This window comes from Pongo pygmaeus, chromosome 5 (genome assembly GCF_028885625.2).
Source record: "Pongo pygmaeus isolate AG05252 chromosome 5, NHGRI_mPonPyg2-v2.0_pri, whole genome shotgun sequence".
In the NCBI taxonomy this organism is placed as follows: domain Eukaryota; kingdom Metazoa; phylum Chordata; class Mammalia; order Primates; family Hominidae; genus Pongo; species Pongo pygmaeus.
This window is the reverse complement of record NC_072378.2, coordinates 169,959,593-169,980,101: the sequence shown is the minus strand read 5'-3', so window position 1 is coordinate 169,980,101 and position 20,509 is coordinate 169,959,593. Positions and strand designations below refer to the sequence as shown.

At 49.6% G+C, this 20,509-nt stretch overlaps 1 protein-coding gene across 2 annotated transcripts in view; it reads left to right on the top strand.

Moving 5' to 3' along the window:
* The first annotated feature begins 5,241 nt into the window (after positions 1–5,241).
* Positions 5,242–20,509, top strand: part of THBS2 (thrombospondin 2) — a 39,777-nt gene continuing 24,509 nt past the window's right edge. Inside the window, exons 1-8 of one of the 2 annotated variants that reach the window (XM_063666868.1) lie at positions 5,242–5,399; positions 5,493–5,665; positions 8,627–8,700; positions 10,477–11,033; positions 13,162–13,246; positions 18,212–18,408; positions 19,513–19,653; positions 20,410–20,506. In XM_063666868.1, coding sequence (XP_063522938.1) covers positions 8,649–8,700; positions 10,477–11,033; positions 13,162–13,246; positions 18,212–18,408; positions 19,513–19,653; positions 20,410–20,506 — 1,129 coding nt within the window. In that variant the 5' untranslated portion in view covers positions 5,242–5,399; positions 5,493–5,665; positions 8,627–8,648. Of the gene's footprint in view, positions 5,416–5,492; positions 5,666–8,626; positions 8,701–10,476; positions 11,034–13,161; positions 13,247–18,211; positions 18,409–19,512; positions 19,654–20,409; positions 20,507–20,509 lie in introns of both variants that reach the window. The other variant, XM_063666866.1, reaches the window with a different exon arrangement.

Here is a 20,509-nt window from a genome sequence, read left to right as displayed (position 1 = left end):
AAGGGCTGTGACGAGTGTGCCTGGCCCTGGTCCCCAGCCCATGCTCTTTTCTTCAGCTCAGGCCTCTGCACATTCAGTGTGTCTGCTTGTTTTTCAACCCCCCTGCGTCACTGTGAAAGGAACAGAGCCACACCAGGATTTGCTGTTTCTGACGCAGTCCATGCACAACTGGACAACGGAAATCATGGTTCAGGGACAGGAGTTTCCGGGGCAGAAGGGAGCCCTCTCCCTCACCACACCTGTGGTTCAGCTCCAGCCAGAGGTCCATGCCCTGGGGCTTTGTCTGCCCCTCCCCGCCTCCCTCTTTCCAGTGGCCTCACCTGTCTCCTGCCCATGGATTTAAACATCATCTCTAAGGAAGGATTGCCCAGGCTTTAGACCCATCCATCGGGCTTCCACTGAAATATGCCCATCAGATGTAATACACACCATTGATAAGAAAGCAGAACAGCCTTATTGCTGATTGATAGGGAGAAAGTTTGAGTGTCCTGGAGAGAAAATCAAACCAGCCACAACATTCTCTGAAGCCAAAGCCTAATCTAAGCAAGGCTCTAACTCTGTTCAATTCTGTGAAGGCTGAGAGAGATGAGGAAGCTGCAGAAGAAAAGTTCGAAGCTGGCAGAGATTGGTTCATGAAGTTTAGGGAAGAAGCCATCTCTGTAAGACAAAAGCGCAAGGTGAAGTAGCAAGTGCTGATGGAGCAGCTGCAGCAAGTGACCCAAAAGATCTAGCTAAAATCATTGTGGAGGTGGCTACACTCAACAGCCGATTTTCAATGAAGACAAAACAGCCTTGTATTAGAAGAAGAGGCCATCTCCAACTGTCATAGCTACAGAGGAGAAGTCAATGCCTGGCTTCAAAAATTCAAAGGCCAGGCTGTCTCTTTTATTAGAGGCTAGTGCAGCCAGTGACTTCAAGTTGAAGCCTGTGCTAATTTACCAATCTGAAAATCTTCAGGCTCTTTTTTTTTTTAAACAATTTTAATTAGTTGAATATATTTTTATTTTATTTTATTTTATTGTTATTATACTTTAAGTTTTAGGGTATATGTGCACAACGTGCAGGTTAGTTACATATGTATACATGTGCCATGTTGGTGTGCTGCACCCATTAACTCGTCATGAAAATCTTCAGGCTCTTAAGAGCTATGCTAAATGTATTATTATTATGCTCTTTAAATGGAACAACAAAGTCTAGATGACAGCAAGTCTGTTCTCAGCATGGCTGACTAAATATTTCAAGCCCACTGTTGAGAATTACTGCTCAAAAAACGATCTATTTAGAATATTACTGCTCTTGGTCAATGCACCTGGTCACCCAAGAACTCTGATGGAGATGCTCAATGAGATGAATGTTGCTTTCATGCTTACTAACACAACATCCATTCTGCAGCCCATCGGTCAAGGAGTCATTTGGACTTCCAAGTCTTACTATTTAAGAAATACATTTCATGAGGCTATAGCTGCCATAGAGAGTGATTCCTCTGATGAATCTGGGCAAAGTCAACTGAAAACCTTTTGGAAAGGATTCACCATTCTAGATGCCACTAGGACATTCATGATTCATGGGAGAAGGAAAAATATCAACACTGACAGGAGTTTGGAGGAAGCGGATTCTTCCAAATCCCACCATGAGGGATGACCCTGAGGGTTCAAGGCTTCAGTGGAGGAAGTCACTGAAGATGTCACAGAATAAGCGAGAGAGGTAGAATTAGAAGCTGGGCTGGGCCTGAGGATGGAACTGAATTGTCCTACTCTCATGATAAAACTTGAATAGATCAGGAGTTATTTCTTGTGGATGAGCAAAGAAAATGATTTTTACAGATGAAAAGTACTCCCAGTGAAGATGTTGTGAAATGCTTCACTCCTGGGGAAGATGTTGAGATAACAACAAATAGTTTAGAATATTACATAAGCTTAGTTGAAAAAACAGCAGCAGGGTTTCAGAGAATGGACACCAATTTTGAAACAAATTATTGTGTGGGTAAACTGCTATCAAAAACCATGACATGCTACAGAGAAACGTTGGATAAAAGAGTCAATAGATGCAGCAAACTTCATTGTGGTCTTACTCTAAGAACGTGCTACAGACAGTCCAACCTTCAACAACCACCACCCTAATCAGTCAGCAGCCATCAGCATTGAGGCAAGACTCTCCACCAGCAAAAAGATGACGACTCATTGAAGGCTCAAGTGATGGTTAGTAGTTTTGAGCAATGAAATGTTTTTTAGAATTAAGATATGCACATTGTTCTATTAGACATAATGCTACTGCACCCTTAATAGGCAATAGTGGAGTGTAAACATCCCTTTTATATGCACTGGGAGAGCACAAATCTATGCAACTTACTTTATTGCAGAGATGTGGAACCAAGCCTGTGGTATCTCCAAGGTGTGCCTGTGTTAGTTCCCTGGGCCTGCTGTGATGAAGTATCACAAACAACACACATGTATTGTCCTGTGGTTCTGGAGTCCAGCAGTTTTAAACGCAGCATGTGGCAGGGCTGCACATCCTCGGAATGTTCTGGCAGAGGCCCCTTCCCTGTCTCCCACAGTTCGGGGGTTTCTGGCAGCCCTTGGTGACCTTGGCTAGTGGTTGCATCACTGCGGTCTCTGCTTCCTTCATCAAGCAGAGCTCGCCCTGTGTCTCCATCTTCATATTCTCTATTCTTATTAGAACACTAGCCATTAGATTTGGAGCCTGCCCTACATCATTTCGACGACATCTACCCTTGATTTCATCCACAAACACTGTGGTATTTCCAGTAAGCTCATTCACAGGTTCGGGGTGGATGTGAACTTGGGGGGACATGATTCCACCTGCTGCGTGTCTGTCCCTCGTCCTCCCGTGCTCGCACGAGATGGTGTTTCCCTCAGCATCGCTACTTTCCCGCCGAGGCCTCTGACTACTTTTTCTTTCATCCTCACATCTCCCTTCCTCCTCACCCCCAGGGGGCCGAGGGAAGATGCTGACCAGGGGCTGTCTCCTCTACTGCCCCTCTGGTCCCCTGCACAGTGGGGCCACGAAGTCCCGCCTCACCCTGCCAGGAACCTCTCTGTGACTTCCACCGACTATGAAGCCCATTCCATGCACCTGGCCTGGGCGCCGCCCCAGGAACCTGCTATTCTCTGCACCGTGAACACCTACCCACTCTCTCTGCCTGAAATACTTTCTCAACCGGGGACACCCCATTCACGGGCCATGTTCCAATCGGCTTACCTTCTGTCTCCTCTAAACAGACTTCCCTGATTCTGGGCTGCAAGATTTTACAGAAGGAGGGCCCCTCTTCTCTGCACCCGCCCATCGGCAAGTGGAGGGTCATTACTACATTCCTTCCTCCTCCCCAGTGAGTGTCACGGTCTTCACCACATGCTCCTGAAGTGCTGAGCAGCAGAGCTGCGTGTCTTCAGCTTTAATCAGGAAACACGCATTCTGTGCACTGAGAAACAGGGGAGGCCGGGGCACGCGGAGCAGGGGATGCCGCCTTCCATGTTCTGGCCCCAGGAAAAACTAACCTGGAGGCAGAAAAACTCAAACTGATGAATGGATAATTATCCACTGAAAATTCTTTAAGGGGAACTGGGTTATACTTTTTTTGAATTTGAGATAACATCAATCTATTTAAACTACTTTTTAATTCAAATGATGACTTTGTCCCCAATAGCTTAAAAAGCAAAATAACGTACCTTAAACATGACACATACACTCTTGGAGGCTTTTGTCTGTGCATGTGTCAGAAACTGATGTTTGCCAAGTGATAAATAAACAGGTGCCGTTAGGAAAAACAGAGGTTTTCACAAATGAAAGCTCCTTCCCTCTCCCACACCCGCTCGCATATCCTCCCTGAAGACAGAGGCAATAAAGTGAAGCTTGCTCTTCATGGTGCCTGCCAACCTCTGCAGCGCTGGACCCCTGTGGGGGAATGCCAGGAGGCTTAAGAGACGCTCCCCTGCCGCAGACACAGTAAGGGCTGTGTCCACAGACATTCGCTTTAATGTTCTCTAACTAAGACTTGACGGGTCCATGGCCAGGGTGACAACTCCACACAAACGTGGAGGAACCCCACAGGCAGGTGCTGACATGAAGCAGGTGCAGGTGGCTCCAAGCAAAGCAGCAGCTCCCCAGTCACCATCCACCCCACCTGGGGAAGTAGCACCTCCCCCATCCAAGGTCCACCCCAACCCGGGAGAAGTAGCAGCTCCCCAGTCACCATCCACCCCACCTGGGGAAGTAGAACCTCCCCCATCCAAGGTCCACCCCAACCTGGGAGAAGCAGCAGCTCCCCAGTCACCATCCACCCAACCTGGGGAAGTAGCATCTCCCCCATCCATGGTCCACCCCAACCCGGGAGAAGCAGCAGCTCCCCTGTCTGCCATTAACCCTGACCTGGGAGAAACAATACATCCCCAGCCACCTTTCACTCTGACCTGGGAGAAACAGCCCCTCCACCATCCACCTTTTACACTGGCCTGGGAGAAGTGGCACCTCCCCCATCCACTGTCCAGCCCAACTTGGGAGAAGCAGCCCCTCCCCCATGTACCATCAACCCCCACCTTAGAGCAGCAGCTTCCCCTTTCCACTGTGTACCCTGACCTGGGAGAAGCAGCCCCTCCCCATCCATTGTCCACCCTGACCTCTGAGAAACGGCGCCCCCACCCCCATGCAGAGTGCACCCTGATTGCGGGTGACTCCTGGGTGTGGGAGGGGCGGGGGTTAGCTGCTGCCACTGCGTCTGGTTCTCTCGAGTCCTTGCTCTGTGCCTGCACATCAGGCTGTCCCTGTGATGGGGCCGCGCGAAAGTTTGCACCAAGGGGACTTGGCCGGGTACTGCACGTCCACTGGGACACACCCTTCTACGGGTATTGCACATCCGCTGGGAGACATCTTCTAGGGGATCCTCACTGAGCAAATGAAGCAGAATTTGGGTTAAAATGAATTTTCCAAAGCTGCGGTACAGTTTTTCAGTCCTCTAACTGCCTGAGATAAATGTTGGCAACTTCCTTTTACATTAAATTTTATTTTTGACACATACTAAACTTGATTATTGACCATAATAACTTTATTAATATACAGACTGATTATTGATACTCACCGATGTATTTTATGTGTTATTGAGAGTCACTCATTTGGTTTAGAAAGACCAATATCACACTGAGTAATTCGAAACATATTTAAGGCATAGAACTTGCATTTTTTTCTCTTAAGCAAAATGAGGAGTTCTAGCCAATCTTGCTAGTGTTATTTATAGCATCTTATTTCCTGAGAGAAGACAGGAAAAGTGAGTCCCTGCCTTCCCTCTCTCTGTCTGGCTCCTCCCAGGCCTGTCTGGCAGGGGCCGGGGTGCAGGAGGAGGAGGCCGCCTCCAGTACAGAGGGGCTGGACTTGGACCCCTGCAGCAGGTACTCGGAGCAAATGGTGAGATCAGAAGGGGGATGATGTCATTCCTTCGAAGGAATGAATTAAACGTGCTTCCTCATGTGTCTGATTGACAGCCCTGCACAGGAGAAGCGGCATATAAAGCCGCGCTGCCCCGGGAGCCGCTCGGCCACGTCCACCGGAGCGTCCTGCACTGCGGGGCCGGTCTCTCGCTCCAGCAGAGCTGAGCCTTTCTGACTCGGTCCGGAACGCTGAAACCAGTCATCACTGCATCTTTTTGGCAAACCAGGTACGATTATCTCTTAAACTCAATCAATTATTTCATCGTGCTCTAATTTTAAGAAATTAGAGTTCTCGAACTCTAAGAAGGGGAGAAGAAAAAGGAGCAATTTAGATTCTTAAGATGGGTGGTGTATCTATTAACACTAAACGGCAAGTGTTTCTTCACGTGGTGTTTTTACTGCCCACTTGAAGCGCAAGGCACGTGGCCGCTCCTAAGCTTTTCCTCCGTGGCTGTGCTTTCACCAGCTGGGCACCCCTTCCTCTCTGAGGGTTGTGGTTGCTGCTATTTTAATACATATACCTGCCTGGGAACCCGGGTAAATGCTTTGTTTTCAGCTTCAGAATAAGAAGATTCCACATGAGAGTTTGTTATTGAGGAGGGAATTAGAAACAACTCCCGGAATATCTGAAAAGTAACCGGAGATTAGAGAGAGACTCTGATTGTTAACATCATTATTAGTAGATTAGAGAGAGACTCTGATTGTTAACATCATTATTAGTAATTAGAGGGAGACTCTGATTGTTAACATTATTAGTGGATTAGAGAGAGACTCTGATTGTTAACATTATTAGCAGATTAAAGAGAGACTCTGATTGTTAACATTATTAGTAGCTGAAAAGTGGTTTTGAGTGTAACTAGAGAGTATTTGTGATAAGTCTATGGAAAATCCTGTGACTGCCGGGACACACAGCGACTTTTAACAGTCTTGGGGCAGTTTGCATATGAAAAGCGAGCTGGCAGGTTGCCTGGCTACCACTTAAGGAAGGTGGGTTTGGCTTCCCAGGACTGGGGGCTGAGCACCCAGGAGTCTGATGTTTAATCAGACTGCTGTTGGTGGTGGATGGCGGGTAAACAATTAGCTCTCTGCAAAACTATCTTTTACTTTGATTGTTCATATGAAAAGAGTTTTAAAAGACCTTTGCAATTTCAAACTACATTCTGCTGCAGACAGGCACTGAAATCTTTCTTTTGGAAAAACACAAGCATAAATGTGGATGTGTGGTGTGCAGAGGCTGGGGCAGGGGCGAGCGGCACTGGCTCATCCGTGGCTCCATCCCTGCCAGGTGTCCCTGGATGGGCTGAGGCCAGGTAGCCTGGCTGCTCATCCTTCCTGTGGGATGGAGCCTCACTGTCCTTTGACAATCCACAGCAGGGGATGCTTTGTTAGCCTCCTGCTCTTGTAAGAATCCACCTCAAGGCAGAGACAGGAGGATCTGGTTTTGTCAAAGGAGTTTGATTTACTTTTTCTAACCTGTCCTTATGAAGCTGGGCATCCAGAACTTTCGCATTTACCATCCTGTTCTTGGCTGGCCTCTGCAGGGCCAGCCCCACACAGCTGTCCTTAGGGGACTGCGATGTGCCCGGCAGTGTGGGCTGATGAGGTGGAGAGGTGGGAAGAGCCTGCCAAGGCTGTACCTGAGCTGCGTATTCTAACGCCGCTCTGTGGTGCTTACTGCGTGCAGGTACTGTTCTAAGCGAACGGCCAAGTGTTCACTCATGTCAAGAGTGAAGATGAGTGTGTTCAACCCTCTTAAGAGCTCCATAGAAAGGTCCTATCAGCACCACCATTATTACTGCGGCTGCCTCGGGCAGTTAGAGTAGAAAGTGCCCCAGACCCAGAGGCACGTTCTGCTCCTGTAACCCATGCCTGTGGCTGGCTGGGCTAAGTCAGCCCCTGGTGAAGTTTCGTTTGCCGAATTCATCTCTCATAACAACCCGATGAGGTGGGCATTTTACGTGACGCTGTGTTTCATTCTACGGATGAGGAAACGGAGACAGAGAAGTTAAGTAAGTTTCCCTAGGTTGCACAGCTGGTGCTCAGCATTGCTCAGCCTGGTGCTGGCTCCGGCCGCAGGCCGTGCTGCTTCCGGAGCCAGGACAGATGAAACAATTACCAAGGACCCCGGGGGCGGCACTGGGGGGAGCAGATGGTTTGGGGGGGTCCCAGGAGCAGATGGGTGGGGGGGTCTGGAGGTGCTGCCAAGCATTTCTCTTCTTCTGAGGAACGTTTCTCTATTCCTGGAAGGTGAGGATTTCCAGGTTACCAAATGTTGTTTCTGGAGAGGGAGAGTCCTTGGATTAACAACGAGAAGTTAACGGCCTTTGATATTCTAAATATGGGAAGAATTGGGGTCTTAGTCTTCCCTTCAACCTAGAGCAGGGTATGACCAATTGCTGGAAGGGACCTGGGGAGCCCTGGGACCCGCAGGCTCATGCTCGCCCGGGAGAGGAGAAGCTGAGACCCACAGGGTTAATCGCGCAGCCGGGCTTTGGACCACATCTCCTGACTTCGGGGCCAGCCTCCACTGAGCTGTGCCAACTTAAAATCCCCAAGAATGGAAAAACAGGCCTGCAGGAAAATAAAGAGACAGGGTCAAAATGATGGCTAAGTCAAGTGTTCTGTTTTTTTGTAAGTATAATTCACCAAATTAAGTTTATTTCTAACTTTTTTTTACAGTTGATATTCATTCTATTTAATTAGGTTATGCATAACTGTTTTTTGCTGGATATTTACACAAAATGCGTTCACACATTCCTTTTGTCAGGCTGGATATTTTTCTAAATTCAAACTTTCTAGATCTAAGTCCTGTCTACGAGTCGTATAAACAGAAGTGCTCCAGGCAAGCGCTGAACTCGCCAATCTTCCATTTGCGCATCTGTAAAATGAGGACAGAGCACCACTCACCTCCCAGGCTATTATGAAGATGAAATAATAGGAATATTTAGAACGTGATGGCACAGTGCTTGCCGGCAAATGCTAGCCCAACAAATCTTAGTTATAGTTAGAAGAATCCTGCTTGAAGAGTAAATTTCCTCCTTCGCTCTCAGTTTGCCACAAATCCAGCTGGTGCTGAGTTTTATGTGCAAACTGTTTTCAATGGTCATGAGAGTCACCGGTCCAGTCTTGCTCACAGGCAGGCTTGCAGCTGTGGACTCATCATTAACAAGGGTTTCCTGTATTCCCAGGAGCTAAGCTGCAGGAGGCAGGATGGTCTGGAGGCTGGTCCTGCTGGCTCTGTGGGTGTGGCCCAGCATGGAAGGTGAGTGTCCTTAGAGCCTGTGGTCTCTCTCCGGCTTGTGAGATGTGGCTTAGCTGCAAGGGGAGAGATGACAAAATAAAGTGTGTGGTTGGACAATCTTACCCGTGAGGACCTTCTAGCTCCTTTATACATAAAATAGTAACTTACTTCTGAGCCAATATGACATGAGATAATTTATCTTTGGAAAATTCAGGTGTTAGAGAAAAATGTGATTCCACCTAGAGTTGTACAGTTTATCCTTTTTTCTCTAGAGGATGTTCACAGCACTGCAAGTATTTGGTGTTTGTTGAATTCTTTTTGCTCCACTTTCTTCCTCCTTTAAATATTTTCCCATGTGTTTGTTTACTTTTCTACAGTATGATTTTTAATGACCACATAATATTTCATCACAGATAAAGCCTGATCTTTTTCAATCAATTCCCACTTAGATTGGTTTATTTTCATTAGCATAAATGATGACACAAAAAATATTGACGTGGATAAATCTTAAGGAGCATTTGTGATTATATCCTTTGGATAGGTTACAAAATTAGAATTGCCGAATCAAAGCTTTTAATTCTTGCCAAGTAACTCTATGGAAAGTGGTCCAATGCCCACTTCTATCAGCAACCCTGTGTATGATACTGTTCTAATTTGCTAAATATTAGATGAAAAGGAAGGCTTTGTTTAAACTTTCCGTTCAGTGTATTACTTTTATTTTTATTTTTATTTTTTTTGGGGGGGACGGAGTCCTGCTCTGTCACCCAGGCTGGAGTGCAGTGGTGTGATCTGGGCTCACTGCAAGCTCCGCCTCGCGGGTTCCCGCCGTTTTCCTGCCTCAGCCTCCCGAGTAGCTGGGACTACAGGTGCCCACCACCACGCCCGGCTAATTTTTTGTATTTTTAGTAGAGACGGGGTTTCACCGTGTTAGCCAGGATGATCTCCATCTCCTGACCTCGTGATCCGCCCGCCTCGGCCTCCCAAAGTGTTGGGATTACAGGTGTGAGCCACCGCGCCTGGCTTTGAATTATTTAAACTGTTATGATTTTGGTGAGATCTGATCACTTTTCTTGCCAATAGCTTAGGTGGTGACTTAAAACCATTTGTTTCTATACTTGACACTGACCACTCTTTCAGATCCTTACCCACAGGGTGCATTAAGAGTTGGAAAATACATTTTTACAAAATAACAACCTGCTGACATAACTGGTTTTAGGCAGTTGATCTCAACAAGAAAGCGACATACAATTTAGCCACTTTCTGACACTCTATCAATAGCAAGGCTAAAGATCCATGTCTTTCCCAGTTTACTCATTTATTTGGTTTTTTCCTGAGCAATCAACTGGTAGACAGGACAGCTGCTTTTCAGCCTCAGATCTGAGACGGAAGAGCCAGACAGAGCGACCTGGGACATGTGCCAGAATGTCAATCGAGGCCCGAATTCCCTCACCAAGAAGGTCGGGCTATGCAAAGGGCCAGCTGAACGGACAGGGTGCTGCCTGGCCCCACCGATTTACCTTCTGGCACACGCTCCTCGACCAGCCAGGGGCAGAAACTGACCCCACAGACCCGCAGCTGCGTTGGGACCACACTCTGCGTAGCGGCACTGGCACGGAGGATAGTGGCTTTTCATCGGAGGTGGCTCCAGCATTCCTATAAAAAAGGGAGAGAAGCTGCGGGATGTTGGGACGCCTCGTTAATTTCCTTACACTCGAGGTTCTGGTTTGTCACCCTGGGTCAGGCCAACCTCGCCCTCTTCCCCTACCTCACCCTTCTCCACTGCGGTTCCCTTTGCAGCTGGTCACCAGGACAAAGACACGACCTTCGACCTTTTCAGTATCAGCAACATCAACCGCAAGACCATTGGCGCCAAGCAGTTCCGCGGGCCCGACCCCGGCATGCCGGCTTACCGCTTCGTGCGCTTTGACTACATCCCACCCGTGAACGCAGATGACCTCAGCAAGATCACCAAGATCATGCGGCAGAAGGAGGGCTTCTTCCTCACGGCCCAGCTCAAGCAGGACGGCAAGTCCAGGGGCACGCTGCTGGCTCTGGAGGGCCCCGGTCTCTCCCAGAGGCAGTTCGAGATCGTCTCCAATGGCCCCGCGGACACGCTGGACCTCACCTACTGGATCGACGGCACCCGGCACGTGGTCTCCCTGGAGGACGTCGGCCTGGCTGACTCGCAGTGGAAGAACGTCACCGTGCAGGTGGCTGGTGAGACCTACAGCTTGCACGTGGGCTGCGACCTCATAGACAGCTTCGCTCTGGACGAGCCCTTCTACGAGCACTTGCAGGCGGAAAAGAGCCGGATGTACGTGGCCAAAGGTTCTGCCAGAGAGAGTCACTTCAGGGTACGCTCTGCAGGGAGGTGGCCGCCCTGAGGGAGGAAAGAGCTTTGCTGGGAACTGATCTGCTAGTGCGTCTGGTAATGCGATGCTTGAGCGGGCAGAACCTGGCCTTAGAGAAGCACACTGCACATCCACACACGTGCTCACACACATGCATGCACACACTACATGCACATGCACACACTGTACACCACACGCAGCCACAGGCATGTGCACACATGCACACACACACCACACACATGCAAACACACATGCACACAAACACATGAACACACATCCAAAGACATACACCAACACTGCATATGCACTCACACTCGCATATGTATATACATCACACATGTACACACACCACGAAACACACGCACAGACATGCACACACACACCTCACCACATACACATGCATGTGAACACACCTTCACATATGCATGGCCATGTGCACACAAACACCATACATGGGCATGCACATGCAGACACACATAAACACCATTCATACACTCATGTGCACACAGGCACACCACACAGACATGTGAACACACACATGCACACACGTGCACACACCCTACATGGGCACCCATGCACATACACAAATAAACACCATGTATACACTCACATTTGCAGATGTGTGCACATGCCACACATGCACACACACACCACACATACATGTGAACACACTCTCACACATGCACACGTGCACACAACCATATGTAAGCACTTATACATACGTGTGCACAAAACAAGTGTGCACACACCACACACAGCCATGCAATGCACACACACCACACACATGTGAACACACACATACACACATGAGCACAAAAGAACCATACACAGTCACACACATCACATGCACATACCTACACACATAAACACCATAAATACACTCACACTCACATCCCCCACACACATAAACACACGAACATCATATAGATGCACACACAGAACCACACATGTATACACACATACACGTGCACACATGCACACACATACACACATATACATACACACAAACACCTCATGCAAACTCATGCATGCACATACATCCATCTCACATGTGTACACAAACAGGCACACATGCACACATAATGCATGCAGAGCCACAGGCAGTTGTCGGCATATACATACTTTCACACATGCACTCACCCTTTCACATGCAAACACCACACACAAGCACACACACACACAACAATGCACGCCTTTCTAAGCCACGATTAATCAGAGAGGGCTGCCCCAGGTGTGCTTCCCTAACTGCACTAATCATCATCAGTTGAGATTGAGGCTGGTTTGATGATTAAGGAATCAACCCTATTCAAATGTTTCTAGCAATCCCAGACTCTTTTGATCACAACCGAAACCACTCCTAAATGTTTGCTTTAGTAGCGAAATGATGGGAGAGCAAAGTAGCAGGTGCCCTTTTCCAAGGGAAAGGGCTGGTGATTCATGAGGGAATGGTTTCATGTCCATTTTGGTTAAAATATGTTTGGAAATGAATCTTAAACTGCAGGTCTTTAGAATCACAATGGTGTGTGGTACATTGCTCCCTCCCGGATGTGTAGGGCCTTGGAAATAAGTACATGGTTAAACTCAGTAATTTGAGTAAAAGGCCTAGAGATGCATAGCTTGTTGTTGAGTCAGTTTCTTATGGGTGTCCAGGAATTCCACACCATATAGGATTGGCCCAGCCCCATCGTAACTCAGCTGCAGAAGGCGCTCCTGCAGGCCCAGGGTCTGTGTCTCTGAGTGGACCAGTGGGCCTCTGTGGGCCCCTTAGCCCAATGCAGAAACTCGCTAATCATGACTGACTTGCAAGGAACGAATGGCCTTGAACATCCACACACATGCCCAGCACACACAGCAGGCCACACCTCTCCAAGGGCCATCTCACTCTTATTTATGAAACATTTCCTTCTTCTAGGTAGATTTCTTACATTACACTTCCATTTCTTGTGTCATGCTTAAAAACAAAATTTCAAAAGTACTATATACAGAAAAACTGATTAAAAGAGATTGCAAACCTGCTACGTAGAAGGAAATACTCTCACTACTTGAAGATTCCAACTTGTATTTTTAGAATGTCAGTTAGCTTGGCATCAAACATCCAATGCTCTATTTTTCTGCTTGTGTGTATTTACAGGGTTTGCTTCAGAACGTCCACCTAGTGTTTGAAAACTCTGTAGAAGATATTCTAAGCAAGAAGGGTTGCCAGCAAGGCCAGGGAGGTAGGTGTGTTTTGAAAAATGCATTTTATATGCTGGCTTGGATGGGTTTCTATTGTGACATGGTGTGTGTGTGTGTGTGTGTGTATGTGTGTGCATGCATGCTTGTAAAAATTTAAGTAAAAATATTTGGGTAACTACCACTATTGTCTTTGAGTGACTTAGCTGGTCAACTTAGACATGTTGATATCTGAAAATAATAAATTGATTAAACAGTTAATTTTAAGTAGGTTTTAATAATCCAAACAATTTTATTATAGAAGACAAAATATAAATAGCTGGTACTTTAATATGAGTTGAAATATAGACAACTTTTCCAGTATATTAATGTGTGATGCTCGTCTGTCTAAGCAAAGTCATAGATATTTGTCGAACTTGACTTACGGAAGTATTCTTTTTTTTTTTTGAGCCAGAGTCTCACTCTGTCAACCAGGCTGGAGTGCAGTGGCACGATGTGGGCTCACTGTAAGCTCTGCCTCCCAGGTTCATGTCATTCTTCTGCCTCAGCCTCTCGAGTAGCTGGGACTACAGGCACCTGCCACCACACCCGGCTGATTTTTTATATTTTTAGTAGAGACGGGGTTTCACCATGTTAGCCAGGATGGTCTCAATCTCCTGACCTCGTGATCTGCCCACCTTGGCCTCCCAAAGTGCTGGGATTACAGGTGTGAGCCACCTGGAAGTTTTCTTATACTGTTCATAGTTGTTGACTCCATCATATGATGGAAATCTGTGCTACTTAAATCATTGACAGATGATCTCATCTTTTCTGTTACAATTGTGAATGATATTTCCAAGCATACTTTCCAATATTTTCTTGAGCATTTAATTCTGAAGGTCACTATGACAGGTTCATTAAATGCCATACATCATTTAATCTTCAGAATGACTACGTGAGATGGGCACTTTCACTTTCTTCGTTTTACAAAGATGAAGGCTGGCGCCCCAGGTGGGGCTGTGTGGCTGCTGCGTCGAGCTCCCCAGTGAGCAGGGAGCAGGGCTGCTGCCTGGGTCTGACAGCCTCAAGGCAGAGCTCGTGTCTGCCACACGGTGTGGCTGTGTGCTCATGAAGGCCAGGCCATTTCAATTCCAAATTATGACAAGTGTAAACTGTTATGTCATGAATCTATACATCAGGAATATGTGGGATTTGGTATCTTTGATGCACAATGACTCCGTGATCCCACCGCCTACTTCAGAACCGGGGTGCGTACCCACTCTTCAGTTACACTTTGCAGGTCCTGGTCATTGCACAAGTCCTGTGAGGAAAGAGAACAAGGAGACATTTGATCATCAATGCAGGGAGAAGGGTGTTCTAAGACCAACCCTCATTCCAGCTCCAACTGTCACCCCACCATGACCCTCGCTGTTACCTGAGGGGAGATTTGCAGCACAGGCGGAGTTATCTTGGCTCCTGCACTCTGCGTGCCAGGCCCTCAGCCTCATGAGGCAGTGCTCTTCCTGGGGCTCCTGGGGTGCAGGTGGCTCTGGGGCTTTTGGGTACTTTTTGTTGCAATAATGTTTTTTCAGTCTGATATATTTATATGTATAGGTGTGTGTGTGTGTGTGTGTGTGTGTATTTTCACTAATATAGAAAAATGTTGTTTTTATAAACAAAACATATATGCAAATATTCTTTGTATAAAAGAAATATACCCTTCGTGGTGTTCCTAATCACATGTTTGCACTATAATTTCACATGGGTTCAGTTAAACTAGAGCTAAGGTTGTCCATGGAATGTTGAGTCAGTTGTCATAATGGTTAGTGAGTAAAACTAACCTACTATGACAAACATGACTTACACCTCTATGTGAGCAAACACCTTGTGTGTGTGTGTGTGTGTGTTACCAGCATACGCCCTTGTAGGTGCAGCCTCCTTCAGCAGGTATTTCCTAGGCTCACAGGTACAAGTCAATAATCCCTGGAACTATTAAAAGCAAACCTTTAAAACTTATGGGAAACTCTTAGATCTTCCAAAAAAAAAAAAAAAAAAAAAACACTTACAGAGAAATCTAGATCTGTTATCTCCAGATGTAGAATAAGTATGGATCTATATACATATACATATATCCACCATATGTGGCAATCACCCATGAGTTAGTCTACTCAAAGCCAGGTGGATGCCAATGTCCCATTTGGAGATCTTTGCCAACAAAGACTTCTTCTTCACTGGTTATGTCAGACTTAAGGAAAATTTGTCTTATAGAAACAGCTAGTTCATGGATTGGTGCTTGGTAACGAAACCCCCTTTTTCACTGTTTGTTAAAAGTGAGAGTAACCTTGTGAAGAGGCTGAGCCATTATTATTTCACAACTGAGAATATTGCCAGAAGCCTGGAGAAATGCAAGTTAGCTGGAAGGTTTTACTACCAGGTAAAACTACATTCCTGTCAGAGCCAGAGCAGAAGCAAAGATATATGCGGCCTTTTGTTTAACTTTTAAAGGAATGAAAAACAAATACCCTAGGTTAGTTAAATATCAGTGTGCTGGGTAAAATCCACTCAGGGTGGTTTCTTTGTCTCCATTAATACATTGATATTGACCTGATTGTACATGGTTATGGGCATCCTGAATCCGAGGCGAAGCTTCTGAGCTTAGTGTGAATTGCAGCACAGTTTATAACCAAGTGATTGAAAACTCGATGACGGAATGCCTGACAGCGCTGTAAAATGTCTAAGTCATTCCTCAATAATGGACCGCCCGAGAGAAGTCAGGCATTTCAAAGATGGGATCCTCACCCCTGAGAGGGAACGGGGTCCTAGATGGGGGTGAGGTGTGCTCTGGCCTAGAGCCTGGGGCCCAACTGCATCCACACAGGCACCGCTGACCTGAGGACTGGACCCCGCCTCCATCCCTGACTCACCTCAGGTCAATTTGTAAATTACATTCGATACCCACCCAGGTCCCAAGATCTGGGGCTTCAGAGGGAGTGGTGGGAAGGTGGGAAGGTGGGAAGGTGGGAAGGTGGGAAGGTGGGAAGGTGGGAAGGTGGGGAGGTGGGAAGGTGGGAAGGTGGGAAGGTGGGAAGATGGGGAGGTGGGGAGGTGAGAGTGGTGGGAAGGTGGGAAGGTGGGAAGGTGGGGAGGTGGGAAGGTGGGGAGGTGGGAAGGTGGGGAGGTGGGGAGGTGGGAAGGTGGGGAGGTGGGGAGGTGAGAGTGGTGGGAAGGTGGGAAGGTGGGAAGGTGGGGAGGTGGGGAGGTGGGAGTGGTGGGAAGGTGGGAGTGGTGGGAAGGTGGGGAGGTGGGGAGGTGGGGAGGTGGGAAGGTGGGGAGGTGGGGAGGTGGGGAGGTGGGGAGGTGGGGAGGTGGGAAGGTGGGGAGGTGGGGAGGTGGGGAGGTGGGGAGGTGGGGAGGTGGGGAGGTGGGGAGGTGGGAGTGGTGGGGAGGTGGGGAGGTGGGGAGGTGGGGAGGTGGGGAGGTGGGAGGTGGGGAGGTGGGGAGGTGGGGAGGTGGGAAGGTGGGAGTGGTGGGGAGGTGGGGAGGTGGGGAGGTGGGGAGGTGGGGAGGTGGGGAGGTGGGGAGGTGGGGAGGTGGGGAGGTGGGAGTGGTGGGGAGGTGGGGAGGTGGGGAGGTGGGGAGGTGGGAAGGTGGGAGTGGTGGGGAGGTGGGGAGGTGGGGAGGTGGGGAGGTGGGGAGGTGGGGAAGGTGGGAAAGTGGGAAGGTGGGAGTGGTGGGGAGGTGGGAAGGTGGGGAGGTGGGGAGGTGGGGAGGTGGGGAGGTGGGGAGGTGGGAAGGTGGGAAGGTGGGAGTGGTGGGGAGGTGGGAAGGTGGGGAGGTGGGAGTGGTGGGGAGGTGGGAAGGTGGGGAGGTGGGGAGGTGGGGAGGTGGGGAGGTGGGGAGGTGGGGAGGTGGGGAAGGTGGGAAGGTGGGAAGGTGGGAGTGGTGGGAAGGTGGGAAGGTGAGAAGGTGGGAGTGGTGGGGAGGTGGGGAGGTGGGGAGGTGGGGAGGTGGGGAGGTGGGGAGGTGGGAAGGTGGGAAGGTGGGAGTGGTGGGGAGGTGGGAAGGTGGGGAGGTGGGGAGGTGGGGAGGTGGGGAGGTGGGGAGGTGGGGAGGTGGGAAGGTGGGAAGGTGGGAGTGGTGGGGAGGTGGGAAGGTGGGGAGGTGGGGAGGTGGGGAGGTGGGGAGGTGGGAGTGGTGGGGAGGTGGGGAGGTGGGGAGGTGGGGAGGTGGGGAGGTGGGAAGGTGGGGAGGTGGGAAGGTGGGAGTGGTGGGGAGGTGGGGAGGTGGGGAGGTGGGGAGGTGGGGAGGTGGGGAGGTGGGGAGGTGGGAAGGTGGGAGTGGTGGGGAGGTGGGGAGGTGGGGAGGTGGGGAGGTGGGGAGGTGGGGAGGTGGGGAGGTGGGAGTGGTGGGGAGGTGGGAAGGTGGGAGTGGTGGGAAGGTGGGAGTGGTGGGGAGGTGGGAAGGTGGGAAGGTGGGAAGGTGGAGAGGTGGGGAGGTGGGGAGGTGGGAAGGTGGGAAGGCGGGGAGGTGGGAAGGCCAGGACGAACAAGGCACAGTCTCAAGGGGACTGGCTATTTGAGCAAGAGGATGAGTGAATTTTCTTTAAAGCAGAACAAGGAGCCGTAAGAAAGGGTGTTTGGGGATGAAAAAAAAGGATGAAGAGTCGAGAGGAGCCGTCAGAACATATGGGGGATGTGTTGTTCAAGAAGCAGATTTGTGGTCGGAAGCTTTGGAAAGAGGGGACCTGGGTCTGAATGACATGCGTGGCCGCTGCTGCTTCCGCGTTTGGACTGTGCGGGCCTCTCCTATACTGATGTGTCCCCCCACTCCTGAGCTAACCGCTGCTCTGCTCCTTCTGTGACGTGTGGCAGTGTGGGAAACAGCTGCCGTCCCCTGTCCCTGCTGTTCCTGGTGTCACCCAGCACCAGGCCGCTCTGGGAGCCAGGGCAGGTCATCCTCCCTGTGTTCCCGGCCCCTGCTGCTGGCCCCGTCCTCCGTGACGCTCACAGCCCCTCTGTGCTTCCCCTCAGCTGAGATCAACACCATCAGTGAGAACACGGAGACGCTGCGCCTGGGTCCGCATGTCACCACCGAGTACGTGGGCCCCAGCTCGGAGAGGAGGCCCGAGGTGTGCGAACGCTCCTGCGAGGAGCTGGGAAACATGGTCCAGGAGCTCTCGGGGCTCCACGTCCTCGTGAACCAGCTCAGTGAGAACCTCAAGAGAGTGGTGGGTACCCACACGGGGGCTGCAGGGGTCATAGGGCACGGGCAGCTCCGCCGCTGGCCCATCTCTGCAGGTCTCAACATTCCCTGGCCTGCCAGTGCCTTGTGCTGGATGTAAAAACCCACAGTTCACAGGGGAGGTGTCTGCCAGGCTCCTCAGGATCCTTGTTCAATATTCAGCATTGTTAGAGGGAAGTTGGGTAGATCTTGGGAAGTATTCCCAAGGAAAACGGTCCTGGGCACAGTCTCCAAAATAAATTCTTAATTTTGGGAAATTTACCTCCTTGGTAAATCTATAGGTACGAGTGTACACACACACACACATACACACACACACACACCCCTGCAAAGGAAAATACTTTTATTTAAAGGACTGCATGTTGGGGTAGCTCAAGAGACAGGACGGGAAGTTCCTGTGAGGCTGGCAGGAGTGAAATGGGTTTGAGCAGCACAGCATGGCCAGGAAGAGACAGAGATGCCTGCGGGGCTCAGGACGGGCAGCTCGCAGTTTAGAGAAAGGGACTGAACATAATGAGGTGCTCTGGGCCACGGTGCCCCACGATGTCCACATGGCTAACCAGGGCGCAGTGACGCTGACTGTCACTCATACCCAGAGGACATGAAGTAAATGATGCCAGGAGATGGAGCCCGGGGCAGGGAGGGGGGTCGAGGGCAGGAGCCCGGGGCAGGGAGGGGGGTCGAGGGCAGGAGCCCGGGGCAGGGAGGGCGGCGAGGGCAGGAGCTTGGTTGTATCCCTGTCTGTCGTTATGGCTGCTGCCTGGGGACCTTGCTCCCACCCCCAGTCCCACCTTGTGTCCCCAGCATTGCTCTGCACTGGTCCAGGTATGATGTGAGCCATGCGATTCCCGCTCCCCGGGAAGGCAGGTGGATGGGGAGCCCCAGAAGCCCAGGCAGTGATGAAGCTGTGGCTCAGAAAGCCCCGTGAGGATGGAGGATAGCTTCCAGAACTTCCTCCCAGGGATGAGTCAAGTCTTACTTGACTTTAGAGCTTTTTAATGAAGAAGGAACTTTGTTTTTCATCCACAAGCATGATGACTAAATATGTAGTATTATTGTCTATACTTAAATGTTTCACTTCATTTTCCAGTCGAATGATAACCAGTTTCTCTGGGAGCTCATTGGTGGCCCTCCTAAGACAAGGAACATGTCAGCTTGCTGGCAGGAGGGCCGGTTCTTTGCGGAAAATGAAACGTGGGTGGTGGACAGCTGCACCACGTGTACCTGCAAGGTGAGTCCCCAGAACATGGCTCTTGGGGGAAGGGGCCACCACTGGACACTTGGCAGAGCTTGACTGCCTGGAAATGCCAGCGTTCAGTGCTGATGTGTGAAACCTGTTCAGCTATGTGAGGAAATTTCAGTGTAAGAACCACAGAAGGGCCAGGAACCATATTTATGACTTGAATCAACCTCTTTGTTTGCACATAAAGAACCAGAGCCCAGACAGGGGGAGCAACCTGGCCAGCGTCACCAGTTGGTTAGAAACAGGAGGAACAGAGAAGCCAGACATGGCCCTAGACTCTGCGTTTAATTCCATCCAGTTCCGACAGAGCCTGAGGCTCAGCAGAAACGTTTGGGGGAAATACAAGCCACCGCCTAAAGTCTTATAGACAGACAATTTAGCTTTTAATGTTACTCTATTTCTGCTGACAATGGCCTCAGCATTACCTTAGATAACAGGAGTTCCTGCTGCCCGTCTTTTCTTCCCTCCTTCCAGGAAGCCTGGAGCTCTCTATTGCATCCTTGCTGCTCAGTGAAGGGAGAAAGGAATGGAATGGATGCAAAGAGCCATCTGGGGGCCCTGTTCTTGTTAGGCTCTCAGCACTAATGGGAGAAAAAGATGCCCTTATTTTCACATCTCTGTAACGTACGGTCCGTAGGATGGAAAACATTCAGCCATTCTGTCGACCCCTTCTAGTCTCAGCCCTTGTACCAATGTCCCCTCCTTTTAAATGAGTGTTGCATGCATGCCTTTCTTTACTTGTAGAAATTTAAAACCATTTGCCACCAAATCACCTGCCCGCCGGCAACCTGCGCCAGCCCGTCCTTTGTGGAAGGCGAATGCTGCCCTTCCTGCCTCCACTGTG